Source organism: Bombus bifarius, unplaced genomic scaffold (genome assembly GCF_011952205.1).
Source record: "Bombus bifarius isolate JDL3187 unplaced genomic scaffold, Bbif_JDL3187 scf7180000007978, whole genome shotgun sequence".
NCBI lineage: Eukaryota > Metazoa > Arthropoda > Insecta > Hymenoptera > Apidae > Bombus > Bombus bifarius.
Window position 1 is genome coordinate 605,229 of NW_022884363.1, and position 18,190 is coordinate 623,418.

General features: G+C 38.9%; 1 protein-coding gene and 1 long non-coding RNA gene across 5 annotated transcripts in view; one reads left to right on the forward strand and one right to left on the reverse strand.

Moving 5' to 3' along the window:
- The window catches only part of LOC117204382 (WD repeat-containing protein 47), a 79,374-nt gene that overhangs the window by 27,304 nt on the left and 33,880 nt on the right, over positions 1–18,190 (forward strand). For all 4 annotated transcript variants that reach the window (XM_033441723.1, XM_033441719.1, XM_033441721.1 and 1 more), the window contains exons 5-6: positions 7,443–7,553; positions 7,924–8,002. In XM_033441723.1, the coding sequence (XP_033297614.1) occupies positions 7,443–7,553; positions 7,924–8,002 (190 nt within the window). The remainder of the gene's footprint in view (positions 1–7,442; positions 7,554–7,923; positions 8,003–18,190) is intronic.
- LOC117204387 lies at positions 15,301–17,898 on the reverse strand. Its single transcript, XR_004487075.1, has 3 exons — positions 17,057–17,898; positions 16,496–16,776; positions 15,301–16,432 (listed from the first exon to the last, which is right to left on the reverse strand). It is a non-coding gene; the product is annotated as an uncharacterized LOC117204387 (long non-coding RNA).

The following is an 18,190-nucleotide window of genomic DNA, read 5'->3' on the forward strand; positions in this document are numbered from 1 at the left end:
CTAAAGCGTGGGCCGAGAATAACTTGTTCGGTCTAGACAGCAACGTGTGGCACGGATCGAAATAGCAATTCTCCACAGGAAACGTTCAAAAGAAACCCGGATTATTTTGTTGATTTGACGATGCCCTTTGACCTTTGCTCTCTTATCGCAGTTCTATTTCTCTGTTCAAATATCGACTTCTAAAAGACGAGAGTTTACAGAGGTACTCAATACCGTATATGAATTTGAAATTTCTGCAGGGGCTATAAAAATATGTATTTGTAAAAAATGTTTCTTTTACTCTTTTTACCTTCGTGTATTATTTATAGTTCATTGAAAACGTGTTTCTTTTGAACGTTGCCGATCGTAGCAATTCTGTTTTCCCACGAGCTTACACACCGAAAACTTCACCGTAGACAAATCAGTAGCGGCGGGAAGTCATCCCTCGTAAGTGTCATGCACATTCCTTTTCGCGAACGAATAAACGGTCCCGGCTGTATCCTCGTAAATGTCTTGTAACGAGCTAAAATTACCATCGCCATGAGATGTCAAGTGCAATGTATCTTTTCTGCAAAGGCATATCGGTCGCATCCGGTGATAATAACTGAAAACGGCGTTTAAACGCCGATCTCGTGAACTTTCTACGCTACGCTATCAGCTTTAGTTCATCACTTTATCAAGATATCTACATAGAAGCAACATTACATTATACTTTACCATTCAGAATTATGAACCATTTTTTTTACCATTTTTTAAATTCATAGATTTCTAGATATGGATTCACCTTGCCTATTTTGTAACGGGTCAGAACATATAATATCTGATCTTTTATCATATCTTTTGTCATCGTCTGTACGCGGTTCGATAACGTCAAATGACCTAAATAATTCTCAATGACGTTGTCGTGAAAAAGCCAGTTCGCGGTATCGATGCGTCAAAGAAATGAAAGTGGAATTCAAACACGGTTCATTGGCACCGATCGTTGACATTGTTCCGAGTCCGGATACCGGATGTATGAGAATAAGTACGCGCACGTTGTCACAGGGAAATCGTGACCATACAGCTTCGTCATTGGTTTGGGCCCCATCGAAGGTTCTCGCTTCATGGTTTCGTTCTGCATATTTATGGTCTCATTGTCTCATTCATGTATACCGGTTCCTCATAAAACGCAGATGAATGTGCAAATTTCTGGTATGCGGTGTATCGTCTAGACGTTTCTTTTTCTTTGACGATGTAAATGCGGTCTCTGGATAAAGCTAAGAGTAAATTATTTCGTACAAACATTCAGTATTTCGTAAATTTTACGAATAATTTCACTGCCTCGAATATACAGGTGAAATTAATAATTATACATATTTAACTTTTTTATTTTTAGCTACAATTTATTGAAGCGAGATCTAAATGTATATTGTCTCAAAAGTTTCTTTCGTTTTATAAGGAAATAATAGACGCGCAACATTTTTTGTTTTATATTGTTTCGTTGAATTATGTACCCATTACTTTGAATTGCACTCAATTAATTTTATTATTGATCCATTTTATTTTATTGAAACAAAATTGAATTATGTATGATCCACTTTGTTCTGATTCCAATGGAATAAAATAGATCATACATAATTCAATAAAATAATATAAAACAAAAATGTTGTGCATCTATCATGTCCTTATAAAAGGAAAGAAACGTTTCGTTCAACCTAATACGTAGCGAGGAGTAATTCGATGTGCATCAACGTGGAATTCGTTTCAGCAAAATTAATCGTAACTGCAAATGAAGCGAAATAACAGATACCAACAGGGCTTGAAGGGCATCCTCAGTCTGCAAAATGCTAATTACTGTGGATTGCTGGCGAACAAAGTTTAACTGATTTCAGAGGCGACAATATCGTGGTTGCAACGTGACGAGCTTGCGGTAGTCGGTTTCAATTTCTTGTATACGTATGCAAATAGTGTCGTATTATGACTGCATTCGGTTCTTAAACAATGAAGAATGGATATTACATACATCGAATATTTATTCAAATATCCATTTCAACATTTATTTGATATTATCATCAATTGTTCGGACAACATAACAATTTTTTTTAGATATTACAGGATTTTTAGAGAGATTACGTTTACTTAGTCCTTCTTTCCTTTTGTTTGCTCTTGCTATTGACAATGACAGTTTTTAGATTCAGTATCATAAAGGTGATTCATACCTTCTCTTATCTATAATCTATGATATCATGGAATGATTCGGTTGAAAGGAACCGTAAGATCGTGATATCTGCTTAAAAAACGTTCGATTGACTCAGTCATTAACAGAATCGATTAACTTATTTCAGTACAAGTGGATTAATTTCGATCGAATAACTCAGGAAGAACAAAAGAATTTAACGAAACGTTTGAAAGGATCAAAGGAGTGACGCAAAAATATTTCGAATCTGTTAATAAAGTTTAAAGAAAAATGTTTTTAAGAAGAGCAATCGAATGCAAAAAAAGAATAACGCTCCTCAGGAGCAGATCCATCTGTTTTTGAGGAGAGCATTTTCTACTAACTATTTGAGAAGAGCATTTGCAGGTCATTCATTACTGTTGAGTCGTGAAAAATAGTGACTATGGTTGTTCTAGGAATCGAATCCGAGTGCCGCCTTGGCGTTTATAGCCGACTACGTTACCCACTACGCTGTCGCCGTCGCCTGCTACTGTTCATATTTCACGATCCTAGTACATATTTGTGCATGGAGAGCTTTCCGATCTCACATTACTGTCAAAACACGAATTTTTCATAGAATTTTCAGTGAAAGAATTAAAAGCTTAGAAGTTGAAGGAAAGGAGAGTAAAGAATTGAATGCACTTAAAAGTAATTTGCAAGCATCGATTCATACAAAGATCGTAACAATATTTTGTGTAGTAAATTTCTTTGTTTGTGTGGAAGTATGTAATTCATATTTTCATTACAGTAATATTGTATGAGAATTGCATAAATCAAAGTTAGCGACAATATTGTATTTCCTTCGCAAATAAGCGTAAAACTGCACGCGTCAAGCAGTTTAAGCTGAAGTTACTTTTTCATCAGAAATGATTATTCCTGGTTTCTTTAATTTTTTATTGAATTTACCACATATTCTTTTATCTTTTCATTGTATTAAAAAAAAAGGAACGATAAATGTTTTTCAAACGATATATCTTACATAACAGAATTTTGTTGCGCGAATAAATAAGTAAATGAATGATTTCTTTTCCACTTCAATTGTTTTGAACTTGATAATCAAAGAGTTTTAACAAATAAATCAAACTAAGAATGAAAATAAAAGGGCAGGTGAAATCCATTTACATCGAATTACAGCGAGTTGGTATATTTTAATGGTATACTGTTTCTATAGTGTACATTTGTGTAGATACTAACGAGACTTGTTAGCAATCACGTTGACACGTCTGAGACGTAAGTCGTGGAATTAACGGGCCAAAGGAATTTCAAATGTCTGGCACTTCGTTAACCACAAAATACGAACATATTTGAAGTAGTAAAATTTACGTTTTGCGGTCGTTGAAATAAGGAGCGTACGGTAGTCCTTGATCCTTCAACCGGCTCAACAAACGAGGCCGTTCTTAATGATTCACTGCGCTCGATTCTTTCCAGTGAATCCCTTTAAATGGCCACGCGCTGTCACATTTTCGAGTTAGAAGCAATCCCCAGTTAACTCGTGTTCTTCGTAGAAATTACTTTATTATTGTCCATCCTATTACTTCAGGATAAAGCATTCTTCTGCGTGGTAACATACTTACCAACCGCGTATTATCTTTCACGCGTGACAGACACAAATCGTATCCATAATACAGTTTATTAACTTCTCTCAAAGATACAAATTACGCGAGACAAGTTGAGACAGCTACCTCGAATAACTCTGGTGACCAGAGTCGTCGAATGAATCGTGAGGCATTGAGTTTAAGCACGTCGGAAGACAGATTTAGCGTAGAAAGATAGAAATTCGCGAATGTCTCGCACGCACGTTCTCGATTCGTTCGAGCTGTCGAGCGGTCAGCGTGCGATTGTCACGGACGTTGCTTTCTCCGTGAAGATCGTCGACAGTGCCAGTCATTCGTGGATTTTCTTGGCTCGCGACACCGCGTTTTCTCAATTCCTCAGCTAACGAAGCTTTCAACCAGCGTAAGTACGGTAGTCCGCCTACTTGCGCGTGTCGACCGCGAGATGTAGCACGCAATTAGTACGCGTGACCGGCCGAGATTGGCCACAGACGTTGCTTTGTTCGAGACTTGCTCGATTAAAACGAGAGGGAATCGCGAAATGAGCGTCCATCTCGAATCGAATCGCCTCGTTAGCATCGAAGAATAGCAGGTGTTGTAAACGTTCTTACGTGGAAAAGTACATTGGGAGTAGGTTAGTTCGCATTGGTTCAAGGTGAATCGATTGCAGGTGCCGTGACGGGACGATGGTGTCCCATTCTTTCGCAATAGTTTGTTTTCACTGATGCTTCGTTACGAAATTTGCATTTTACAGAGTTAGAGTTTGATAATGTAGGATTTGTTTGAAAATTATTGCATATTCATGAGAATATTTGTTTTTCTTTTTGCAGTAATAATATCATTGTTCAAATGAGCGAATCAGAAGTCGCATTGGCCAACTTCATAAATTAAAAAATAATGTAACCCTGTTTTCTAGTGTTACCCTGGAATTTACTTATTTGCGATGAACAAATTTCTGAAGTAATTTGTTTCTTGAGAATCGAATATTAAAAAATTGTGTATCTGTGTAATGAGAGGCTCAAGTAGAGAAGAAAGGCAACAATATAAATGTTATGGGAGCAATAACTCAAGAAAGTAGAATGAATAATTTATACGCGAATACGGCGACGTTTGAAAATTTATAGGAATTCGCACGTTGGTGTATGGCGGAAAGTATAGTTCTGCGTTCAACCTGTTGTGAAATACAGCGCGTGTAACGTGCAGGATACTTCGCCGCACGCTTAGAGTAAAAATGCGTGTAGTTTTACGCGAGAAATAACTGTGCTACGTCTGTTGTCCCTCCTGTTCTTGGACCACCACATCTGCCAGATGTTTCTTCTCTTGATTCCTCCAAAAAGGGTCATCCACCCTTTTCCATGCTACTTTCTCGTTGCAGTGAATTCCAGTGAAAGATATTCGTTAACCTTCGAATTCGTCGAAGAACCAGTCTACATTATGGAGGCAGAAACGAAACTCCAAACGTTACTGCTTCTAAAAGTCCTGTCGCATCTGAAAAGCGTTAGTTACCTATTTAAAATACATTTTGTATAAGTCTGTGATGTGCATTTTGTCGGCCATCGATGAATCTTATCGCTCTTGATAAAATCTACTGCACACGCCGTCTAGCACTTCTATAAGATTTTAACTGATACGGATATCCAGAAATAAAAAATTACATTTCTGCGTGTATCGTATCACGTACTCTAGAATTCCCCTCTATATCTACTAAAAGCTGCAATATTCTGCCAATATTTCTCAAGTTCTGTCAAGAGCTCCGCATTTAGAATGCTATAATCGAAACATCCATACAGATATCCAATTATCGAAGATTCTATAGCGAGGTAACCGCGAAATTCGCTCGATCAGAAAGCAATCAAACCGATCACAAAGGCCTAACAATTGCTGAAACACGCTTCGTTTAAACCACGCTCTGAATATCCATGCGCAAAGAAAAACTGCGAGACGATTCCTCGAATGCTCGCGGCTGCATCTTTCGATCGGTATGTTTGTTGCGGGCACAGCTGATCGCAGACCGCGTGTGCAAACGTGAACGTGGCGCAGGGCCGCGGGAATCAAAGCAGCCTCTGATAGGTCGCGATACGCTTTGTTATTACGAGCGGAGTCGGTCGACGGGCAGTCGAGTCTAATGCCGCTGGCGGGCGAAATCGTAGCCAACGCTTGGCTCCCTCGATACTTCACGTCGGGCTTCCTCCGCAGCAGCATCGTTCCCCCGGTTCTGTGGCTGCGACGCGGTTATACACATAGATACGTACGGACAAACGGACAGACAAACGGTACGTTGGATCGTCGCGAACTCGACATTCCATTCGGTCCTTGATCACGCTCCCTAAATAAGGTACGAACACTTCGAATTCCGTGGCGCGGTCGAATCGTTACGAACCGATCGTTTCTGTCTACGTGGTCTATGAGACATCCGATCGTTCGAGTTTGTCCAGGTGTGTAGTGGTGATCGCTTTGCAATTAGACTACGAGGATAAAGGGATTGGTCGTGACGAAGTTTGATTTCGTTCCTCGTGATACGAGGAAGAATCGAACTGAGATATGAAAGTGTGAGTTTTTGATCGACGAAGTTTACTGGATTGGTGAAGAAACGATGATTTATCACAAACCGACGATACCACGATTTCGGATTGCCGAACGTATCAGCTTGGCTCCGAGCAATCGACCGATTTACACGAAACAGAACAACCACAGTAGCACGTGCAGCTTGAGGAGCGCCGGTTCCACGCCACCATGTGTCAATCGGTACACGATAAGATATTTTTTTGCAACCTCTGGCGTAGATTCTTATTTCGCGGTTCATATTTTATGTCGTCAAAGAAAAAGAATATTTTTATAAATGTATCTTTGACCAACTCGTGGTTGTAGTTTCTGAAGGATTTTAGCATCTGAATGAGTAGTCTCTCTTTAGATCGTTTCACTGAGTTGAGTGTCGTTCATTTAGAATGCGACGCTGAATTATGAACAGCTTCCGCTTCCAGTTCCCATCAGCCAGCCCGCATAGTACGCGTGTTGATTCTCGGACCTGTCACTGTGTATGAAAACGAAACGACGAAATGCAACGTAATAAAGTCGTAGGCTTAGAAGTATTGAGAAACTCACTCGCGTTACTTTAACGCTGACGTGGAAAAGTGTTTGTAAATATTGCAAGAAACGAACTTGTACCACAAGAACGAAACGTCTATCGTTCTGTAAACATACGTTTGGAATTGTTTTGGTTGTGCAAGGTATTTAAAAGATTAGGAAAAAGATTAGTATAATAATAATTTTGATTCTACAATATTTTGTGTATCTTATCAATTATTTTAAATCGCATTCTTTGTCCATTGGGGACAGAGTTTGTATTCATATTCGACTTGTAAAGGATGCGGGATGCTTTGTTTCCATAAGTCACGTCTTGCCTGAATAATGAACAGTGCCTCGGATAACCTTTCTAACCCCAACCTAACTCCGTTGATGATGTTCCAAAGGAAATCTTGATTGCCGATCAGCCTCTAAACATTTACCAACACGAGAACAACAGTATCCTTCAGTGTCAGATAGTCACTTTAAACGAAATGGAAATTTCGCTTTTGTCGAACGGTATAATTTATCAATTCACTGGTTACGGATGGTTTTTACGAAATTGAAGAGCAATCGCGTATAATATGCGACGATTTTATAGAAAATCACGGTCACGACAGAGCCTGATCGTATACTTTCTTTTGCGATTACAGTATAAAGCAACCTTTGGGGAGTAAAGGACCTTCACCTGTTCACACTAGCACGCCTGCTCGATCTGGTATCCAGTCACCAAAGCCTACGATTAATGGATCTGAGCCTGTAGTGTAAGTGTCGTGCTACTTTCCATTACTTAATTATCTATACGAAAGAAGTTATAATCGTAGATTTGCATTTAATTGTAGTAGAATTGAAATTTCTGAAAAAGACATTCACATTTTTACGTAACGTCTGAACTATAAGTATTTATATAAATTCCTATTATTGTGAAGATAATCTAAAAAGTGGAAATTGAATAAGAAAGTTATTTTAGCGTAACGAGTACTACACTAAAACTAGACTTTAGATATTTTATATATTTTCGCGTGTATTCTACGCATACGCAATGGCGTAACGTAGGAAGTTCAGCAATTTTCAAATACCAGATTCGAAAGGAAACGATTTGTCATGATATTTCATTGAAAATGGTCCTCGCAGGAGACAGAACTCGGCGCTAGGCAATGCTTACGATGTTAGAGCACAGGAGAGTCATTACGATGCCGTCAAGCCGATGAAGGTAAGTCGATAAACTCATTTACGATTATTGCACCGAATATACAAGATTCACGAGAAATAACTCGTCGCTATTTTAAACCACATTGATGCTTTCATGGACCACCGATACAATTAATTTACGATTGCTGCGCAAGCAGTGGCGCGAAATCGTCGTTACGACGCTCGATGTAATTTAATAACGAGCTGACGAGAACAACGTTTAACAGTTGATTTATTTTGAATCATGTAACTTAGACGTTTATCGCTTCGAGTTGTTAATCGTTCTTTATACTTTATATACTCGCTTTTTGATTGAATTGCAAACGCATTGCTGATAATAACGCTTGTGGGAGCTCGATGAAATTTGTTATTAATACGAAAAATTGCAAACGAGCGTATCGTGACGATTCGAACCGTTCAACGGCCTTTTCACGCCAATTTGAAATTTCGACCAGTCACTCGTAATTAGCGATAGGTTTCTTAAGAAACGATTTCATAAAATAGAAAATATATTTGTGGCCTTGTAACGGATGTTCTTGTGTACGTTTATTGCATCAAAAACTTACAATCTGATAATCGGGAAAAAGGATCGATTTAACGTCCAACTTTCTATCTGTCTCCCCTTGTTGCCGTAAGCGCCCGCATAAACCCGTGACTCGTTTATGGTTCGACTCGTAACGCACCAGAGAAACTGGCTTAACAGCAATTTCCACGAATAGTTGCAAACGTTACGTCTAAATTATCTATATCTACTTCTTTTCAAATTAAGAACAGGTAATTTCAAAATATTCCAACCGTTAATAATTAAATTTCATAAAAATGCTCCGTTTTAAGATACCATTTTATCAGCCTGTTAACGATTTGTATTGATTTAAGATCAATTTAATATAATTCAATCAGCGATCAAATTACACCGGTGAAAGTGTCAGAGTTTGGAAAATTACAGTGCCGAGCATTCGGAGAAACTTCGTTCTCGGTGTTCCAGGCCCAGATCGGCTCTAATTCCCGTAATCATCGATTGGTTAATCGAGGAATTGCCAATTAGACGTTTTAATCGGCGCAATTAGCCGTTCGATCGCATAACCTCCCCCTTCCCTTGTCCCCCGTCAACTATGTCGAAATTCTTTTCCGCAAAGTTCGCCAGTGACGTAACCGAGGCAAGTCGCTGCGCATTTCGAATATCTTCCACGATTATTTGTAACATGTTTCCGTTGTTGAAGATCCGTGGAGATAATACGTCGTTGACGTCATTTTGTCAGTTTACATTTGAATGTTCCTTCGCGTCACCATCAACGCAAAAACCACGAATAGAGAAGAATTGACAAAATTGTAGGGCAATTATCATGTCCATGAACCATGTGTTGAAGAGTATTTGTCGAAATAAAATGGCATGTAATCATCGTAATAATTATTCGGTGTTTGAATCTTTTCATGCGCCACGTTACATCATCGTTTAGTCAGCAAGAACTCGCTTCCATGACGGATTAATCGCAAAAATTTATACCTTTATTATTCGAATGTTTTGATATTCGACTTAACCTTTACGTAATTCTAGTTAAATAATTGGAAGCACAATTTCTTTGCTGTTCCATTCTCAAATTTTCTACATCGATTACTATTATATACATCGATCAATCGATTAATCATCTCCTATTTGGAATTAAACTCACGATATCAATATTATTCGATTATACAACACAGAATATCTCGTAGAACTGCGAAAACGCTTGATTCGAGTGATTCGCCAGGTGTCCATTCAGAACTATGCATAGATTCCGATTCGACGTCGTGTCCCCGTACGTGATCACCTCGATCGCCAACAACAGCTGCTGGCGATGTAGTCTACCTTTGATGGTCGTAATGGGTCACGGCCTGTTTTGTCTGTTTCCAGTATCGCGGACGAACCGGTTCATCGATCCATATTGGATTTACTTTTCAGTACAGAAGTCTTACGACATCGATAAACGTGCGTGTCGCGCATACTTTGAGGAAAATAAATTACGTCGCGTGGGAGAGAAGACATAGTTAAAGTCATAGTTTAGTTTATCAAAACGTTTGCAACTGTTAAACTATTCTATTTCTTGATTATTCATTGAAGAAACACAGTTATACAAAAAAATAAAAAGTACTCTTTTAAATGAAAAAATTCAAAGTATAGTGAAAAAAAATCGATCAAATTCTTTAGAAACATGAATTTTCTGTGGAACGTACTTTGATTTTTAATTAATTGCAAGACAAGGTCCAAGCGCCCACACTCGAAATTCTATTGCTCATTCCTGAGCGTCGCTGGATTATGTTACGCGATGACGCAGTTACAGGATGCAAATCGACATGCAGTCGCGCACTGATGCGTCTTTTCCTCGCACAATTAGAAGACGCGTCGTAACACGGATAAAAATGGCTATTCCGCGTAGGTGATCACTGTTTTCCGAGATTTTTGCCGAGCTGCAAACTTGGCGATCGCTCTGTGACAAACTCTAATTTCAATATTTACGACTATCATATGTCGCAGTAAATAGTAAAAGGAAAATATGTGTGTGAAAAGAAGTCATATTAATCAGACATATCACAGTTGTCTGTGATTTAATGCTTATTCAATGTAACGTTTACAGAATTTAACAAGCTAATCATGAGGGTATAGCTCCGTGAAAAAATTCGTCGCTATTCAAGCGCAGAAAGTTTTCGAGAATAGACGTGTGGCCATTTTCGAGAAAAACAGAGTATTATGTTTGTTAATAAATCGCAACAATTGTCACATGTTCCGCTGGAAACTGGACACCTGCCAACGTATCACTTTTCCGAAACGGTATACCTTTTCCTACTTGAATTAAAAGCGTGATACACCTTCGACCGTCAAGGTGAACTGGAATCGACAGCCATGTGGGTGTGGAAGAGACGCCTAGTAACTTAATAATGGCACGTGCTCGTTAGTATTCATGATTAATGTATAACGGCAGTGTTGACAGTCGTTTGATTCAGAATTGACGAAGATTTGATGTTCCAATTTTTAAATATTTGGAAACGACACCGAAGTCATGGTATTACAGAATTGAAAATTGGTACCATGAAACTTCCTTGTTATTTGAACAATTTATGTAATTATTTTTATGGAAATTTGAAGATTTCCATAAGTATCTATCTCGTAGCTGAATTAAAATTTTTTGTACGTAGAACGTAACAGACCGATGTATAATTCATGGGATGTTCGTTTATATTGATCAGTGTCTTATATCATTTGCTCTGGATGTCGAGCATACAGTGCATACAGAATGTGAAATAGAATCGCAGCTCCATCTCGTTACATGCATGAGAGCTTGTTTCTGCAAATATCACTACTCTATTAACGCTTTTCGTTGGTGATGCAGGGATTAATTAAGAATATCAGCGCGTCAGATCATGAATGAATTTACCGACGCAGTAGATCCCCCGTTGGCAATTTACATAATTGGGGAACGGATTAATTATTTATAGAGTATTAATGTCGTCTAATTTAATAAATACACCAAAATATACGCAATAACAATTATAATTAAATGATAATAACACGATGTGATATTATCAACTGAATTTGTCATTCATTAAATCTCTTCAACATTGTAAACATCGTTCACCTTTAAGCATTGGAATACTTTCGTAACCTGGCTATGAAACATATTCAAAAGAAATGTTGTGTAACTATGTACTGTATGAACGATCGGATTATCTTCTAACGTTAGTAGAATAACGATGACATATATCTTTTATTATATCTCTAACACTACCTTGATTATTTGAATTCAATATCTGTATATCATATATGAAAAGCTTTAAAGTTTCAAAGAGCCATTGTTAGTTTTGTAAGTCATTGTTACTTTGCTTTAGATTTCAAGCATTTTCTTGAAACATTAAAGTGTAGCGCTATATTCGACACAGTCAATTGTGACTCACAGACGTTCCTAGTAATGACCAATAAACATCTTTTTTCCCTTTCGTTTGTCTGCCGAAGGCAAAGCCTTCTTTAGCTCGAATACCAACCACGAGGCAGAAAAAAAGAAACATCCGAATGAGTTCACCGGTGTACCAAGAATACTGGTCGATTTTAAACACTCGTAAATTCGAGTTTTGTAGTAGACATCTCGAGAATTCGATGGAATTCTGTTGGAATCGGAAAACATTCTTGAACGTTCAGTTTATGTTACGATCGAATATGTTTTGGATAAAAACCAAGAAGCTGTTAAACGCAATAAAATCGATAATTTGATGAATGAACTTAGAATTGGACGAATTTGATACAAAGATACTGTTCTGAATGACAAAATAAAAAATAATAGTTTCTATGTGGAGATAATATGATCGTCAGGTGATTCATGAGATTGCAAAGATGTTGCGAATAACGAAACAGTAAGACACTATTTATAAAATAGTTCATGCTCATTTTGTTTCCTTTGAAGAAATCAAGGCAAATACGCAACACGTTACAATAATAATATACAAAACTGTATTTTATAGGAAGCTCGAAGATAACAATATTTATAAATGGTAGAATCTAACCAATAAAATAATTGATTCAGATATGTCCAAATATTTCTGTGATATTTTTTAAAATAATGTTACTTTTCTTTTACTTAAACTGAATTGCATAGTACTCAAAAAATGACTATCCATCATACAGGATACTAAACAATATAAACAATGTAATAAAACTTACAAAATATAAGATTATCTCACAAGCATCCTTTTGAATAAATAATAGATCCGTTAGAGTTAAACTTTAAACCATTCGAAATATCTGTTCATGTCAATAAAAAGCACAATGGATAAATGAAAAACGAAACACGCGTCTCCAATCGGCTGAAACGTCGAGTACCAGTGGGGACGTAGCACAGCCAGTGTCGATGACAGCGTAAAGCTTTGAACGCGGTAGACAAGCCATGAAGAGAAGAAAGTAAAGCTCGCAATGGCAAAGTTAAGAGTTGGCCCTCGGCCCGATTACAACGACCGTCAGGGACGTGTCGGTGTTCTCCCGCAGTTTTGCGCGACAAACCCATAAGGTTTGACCTAATATGGAGACTTGGACTTTACGAATGCCACCGGTCGGGTGGGGATCCGTATGGAGAGCTCCTGTGAGGCCTTCGGGTCTCTCTCCTCACGGAGTTCCCCAGTACCTCACCGGACGTGTGTTACGCCGCACACGCGTTTCCATGTAACTACGATTACGTTTCCGTCCTGCAAATTGTCCGTGGAACGTTCAACGGGAAACATTACCGTTCTTCGCAAGGTTGTCAGTGAGTTGTGTGCCATTTTTCATGACTCGAGAGAGAGAGAAAATAATCTAAATTGGAATCTATACTGCTCGAAGTCGATTTTTCGATCAAATTTTTCTATCAACGAGAGATACAAAACAGAAGATAAGATATCTTGGAACGTACTCGATCGTTGTTATTAGATTGTTTATTTATCGTTTAGTCTTCAGACTCGATCTTTCGCGTAGAGCACACGCGTCAAAGACTGGTAAGAACCGGGAAACAAGTGACAGGAAGGTTGCATTCGATAGAAAGCAGTAGCTATGCGGTGCATCGACGAAGTTCAGTATACTTGCAGCGTCCGGAGGAACTAGCTGTTGCGTCGACAAGTCAAGGAAGCGATTTCGGTAAAACAAACATCAGACGTGTTATTGAACCGATTGGTCCGTTGTCAACATGTCTACCGCGGCGCATCAGCAAGCAGCGATACGACGTTTGGAGGCTCTCTTCAGAAACGTGAAGCTGGAACAACAGCAGTATAATCCCGAGATAGTGAAGGTGGAAATCGACACGAGCTGTTGTGACATCCACGGCAAGCATGCGAAGGAGAATTGCTGGAATCGTAGAGGATCCATTGGGGCTGCGTATCAGTTCAGGAGAGATTCGCTCGGTCGTCGTGACGGTTATCCAGGAACATCTCCGAGTAGAAGAGGTTCTCTACCACCGAAGAAGGAGATTCATCCTTCGAGCTTTCCCAATACATTGAGGAAAAATCACCTGGGCTCGTCGATGAGTGCCATCAATCACACGAAGAAAGATCCTCACATGTCCACCTTGGCTAATTCGGCGCTAAGACGCGATCCTATAGGTCGATCAATGGGCTGCTTGAAGAAAGACACCATGTCAAGCTACAATTCTCCACTGAGACGGGATTATGTGGCAAAATCGATGACGAGTCTTCAGAGACCAATCTCGCGACGAGACACCAGCAATTTGGCCAGCCTTTTCGCCACTTCTCCGATATCGCAGAATTCTCTGAAATCTAACTTGAGTTCGTCGAACAGCGATCTAAAGGCGAGAAGCACGTCGAACCTGAAGAGCTGCTTGGCCGGATCTAGTGGAAATTTAAGAAGCAACTTAAACGTGACGCTCAGTACTGATCTTTCGATGGGTTCCAACGGAAACTTGAAAAAAGACGGCAAATTCATAGCGCCGCTTTCTAGTCGAAGGGGCTCTTACGACAGGAGAAGACTCTCCACAGATTCTTTGGATAATACGAAGAGAAACTCGTGGGATCCGGGTCGCAGGGGCTCTTCCGGATCATCCGGAGGATGGGACGATCCGATTTGGGAGGAAGGAACCTTCGATTGCGTCGATCAGGTAAAATATTCCAACTTGTTAATACGGAACTCCAAAATGAATTGTCTTTTACGAACGATTATGAAGAAAAACCTGGCTTAGAAATAACTGATTGAAAGAAGGAAGCATAGAAAGTTTGTTCTGGAATTGTCTTCTCAAGCCATTGTGGCTGTCAAAATTCCGTCAGATGTTAACAACGGATCAGAAAGCCGAATGACGTCGTCTCATTGTCTCTGGCGTTTTCCCGCGAGGGACAAGAGAAACCATCTCGAAGCGTGGTGAAACGTGCGGGGCTTGATTGTCGTTGCACGCGCGGACAGAATTTATCGTCCCGTGTTAGAAGGTGCACTCGGCCGGCCGTGAGAATGCCATTCTCGAGTCCAAGCATTCGCAATTCGATTGCAAGTTTATCGCAACGAAAATTTCTGCCGAAGGATACGCTAACGTTGTGGACAGGTTTCCCGATGAAATTTCAAACTTTGCTAAGAAACGTCGATAGAGACGGCGTAATACTTTACAAAACTTTCATCTGTCGTTAGAAAACGTCTGCTGAATTTCGCGAAAGCGTTGATTTACGACCGTGTGTCAATCGTGCAACGGCTTTAATGTTTCACGACATTAAGGTGCTTTCCATGTGGCGCCGTCACATGCAAAGTGTTCGCCGCGTACTTACGTCATCGACATGCCTTCCACGGTATGGACACGCTGTTAGTCATCGACTGATTATGAAAGCGTCCACCGCATCGAGAATATCTATGCGTCTCGTTCTTGATAAAATCCGTAGCACTTAGGCTGATCAAAGATAGGCTAAAAATTGTGGCAATTCTTTTGATTTGATTTTGATCTTTTACATTTGCTACAAATCAAATAACATCGACTGTTTATGAAAGCGTGAATATTATCGAGAATGTGTATGCCTTCCAATGCATAATTCGCGACACGTAGGTTGATTAAAAATAGATGAAAGGGCATGACAATGCTTCGATTCGATTTTGACACGCAGTTTTTCAAACTTCAGGGATTTTGGTATTGCTTGTATTATAATACTTTCGAAGTAATAAATTTTGCTGCTTTATTTCCAAGGAAAGACGTCACGGTTATTTACAGCCTATGACTATTAGCAAATATTTGTATTCCTCTTTCGTATGAACAACTCTTGGATGCATTTCACCTGTTGAATACACATACGCGCGCACACATACCGCCTAGATTCGCAGCTACGTAATTCCTATTCCTCTTTCGCATCGGTGCGGTGGAATCGTCATTCCAGCATACACCATTGCTTTCGTTTTCCTTAACTCTCGAGCACAAACGCTGAGAATATGTAACTCGCTTATTTAAGAAGCGAGTTCAAATCATTGTTATTCACCGCGCCTCTATCTGATACACAAGCATTCCTTGCATACGTAATACATAATACATCAAGCGTAATTACCATTCTACTACATCGTCCATTAAAAGAAACAAATCATTCAATTTCTGTACCTAACAAGTAGAATTGTAGACACAGGTCGCGATAGCTCACCCGTTAGAACATTTACAAAAATCATTCATTTCTCAATTTGTAAATCATGAAAAGTAAATCTCATGTAAATCTCAGAAGCCAAAATCTCAACCCCACTCTTTGCAAGTTTCACAACCTTATTGTTCAATTTTCTGAAACCAAAGCCCATTTGTTGCAAAAAGATAACATAGATAGTAACAGATTTGCAGATAAATTAAAAAATACAATGCTTTTAACAATATCACTTTGCTTCTCGATTTTAAAGTTTTAAGTGACTCGGACGAAACAACAATTTTCGTGATTTTCATTGAATCTTCCTGAATTGGCATTGGTCTTGATGGTGAAACGCGATGCTGTGGCGCATTTCCTGAAACAAGATTGGCGCAGGTAAGGCCTACGCGTCGTTTGGCCATGAGCAGCCCACACTCACCTGCACGGCGCTTGTACCTCGCGTTTTTTCCTCGCGTTCTTAGCTTTTTGTCTCGTTTCCACCTCGCGTTCGTCTTGTATGTAAACAGCGATCACGCGTGGCGACCCACGCCGCGGTTCCTCGATATGGCCACACCGCCAGGACGATTTAAAAGTAGCGTTCGCGTCATTAATGTCGACCCGATCCCATCCATCCACCGATCGTTTCGTATTTTAATGTTCCCCATCGTTCGTCTTATTTGGCGCGTTGTGTCGCCGTGATACTCGACTGTTTCGCAAAATCTGGAAAAATCGCGTCATTATATGGATAATAAACCTAATGATTTGATTAATTATTTATTCATGGTCATTTGCGTTAAGCGCTATATTTATTGAGATGTTTGTTTTTTAAAGTTCGCTGACAGGTTAGATTTGTTGGTAGATGTTGGGTGTTAGTGGTGTTGAAATGGATTAATAATGAAAATTTCTTGCTTCTCGATGTTTAATCTGGTAGAATGGATTTGTTGATAGGTCCGCTTCGTTTTTTGAATGGTTATTAATAGTCATTCGGATAGAATTTTACCTACACTAATTATTTTGTTTTACTTATTTTTAGTAGGCTGATATTAATGGGTGTAATTTTATGTTCCCCGTTTCCTGGCTTTTTTGTGCTCCATGGTCTGGCGAGATGGATTTATTAATAGACGCTGGATACTGAAGTTTTAAGTTCTTCGTTGATTCGTTGCAGCGTTTATTAGTGCATAGTCGTTTGAGTGGAATATTATGCCCATTGTTTGTTTTCCAATGTTCACAATTTCTGGTCTGGTAGAATAAATTTGCTGATGGTGTTTTACGTTAGAATTCTCATTTGTATATTGATGCTAATAAGGAAATGCAAATATCGTATCGCCTATTATAACATAAGATTTCATACTGTAAGATGTCAGATAAATAGCCATATAGATTGAAACGTAGTTTTATAACTCGTTGCATGCTTGAAACAAAAATCGAAGCAGACATGTTGAATTAATAGCACACGCAGTTTTTAACGTATTATTTGTTTTCTATTTGAAGGAACTTCTTTTATGTAATCCGAGCGTGATTCGCGATCGAAAAGAAAGTTTTTTTTACGTAACTCGTAGCGTGTGCATCAAAAATTGAAAGGATACTTGGAGAGTCGGAAAGGGGAACTGGGAGATGTTAGTATCGAGAAAGTAGCGACCGATCGAATGTAAATTCTGCTTTAATTAGCACCGAATTCGGTTGTTCGTATCCAATTAGAAGTACCATCGAACCATGATGACGGAACAAATTACTCGATTCTAAGATGCTTCCTAACACCTTAATGACACGAGATATGTTAGCAAGACGATGGTTTTTGCTCGTTTACGGGATAAAAATCTGTGCGAGCGCGGACAACGCGAAACGTCCTTTCCGCGTTTTGCGTGTGAACAGCATTCTGCTAAAGAGAAAATATTAAATTTATATTAAAGCCTTTAGACAATTATTTTAACTTATATACGATATTTAATTGCGTTAGAATAATTGTATAATAACACCCTAACAGTTTTCTTCGTAAATAATACCGTTATTATCCCTCAATTTCTATCATGTTTCATTAAGATCAGTGGCTGTTAATTACGTCAAAACCAAAAAATAACATCCTTCCTGTTAACTCCCATAATCTTCTCCTCCATAATTAAAATCTCGTTAAATA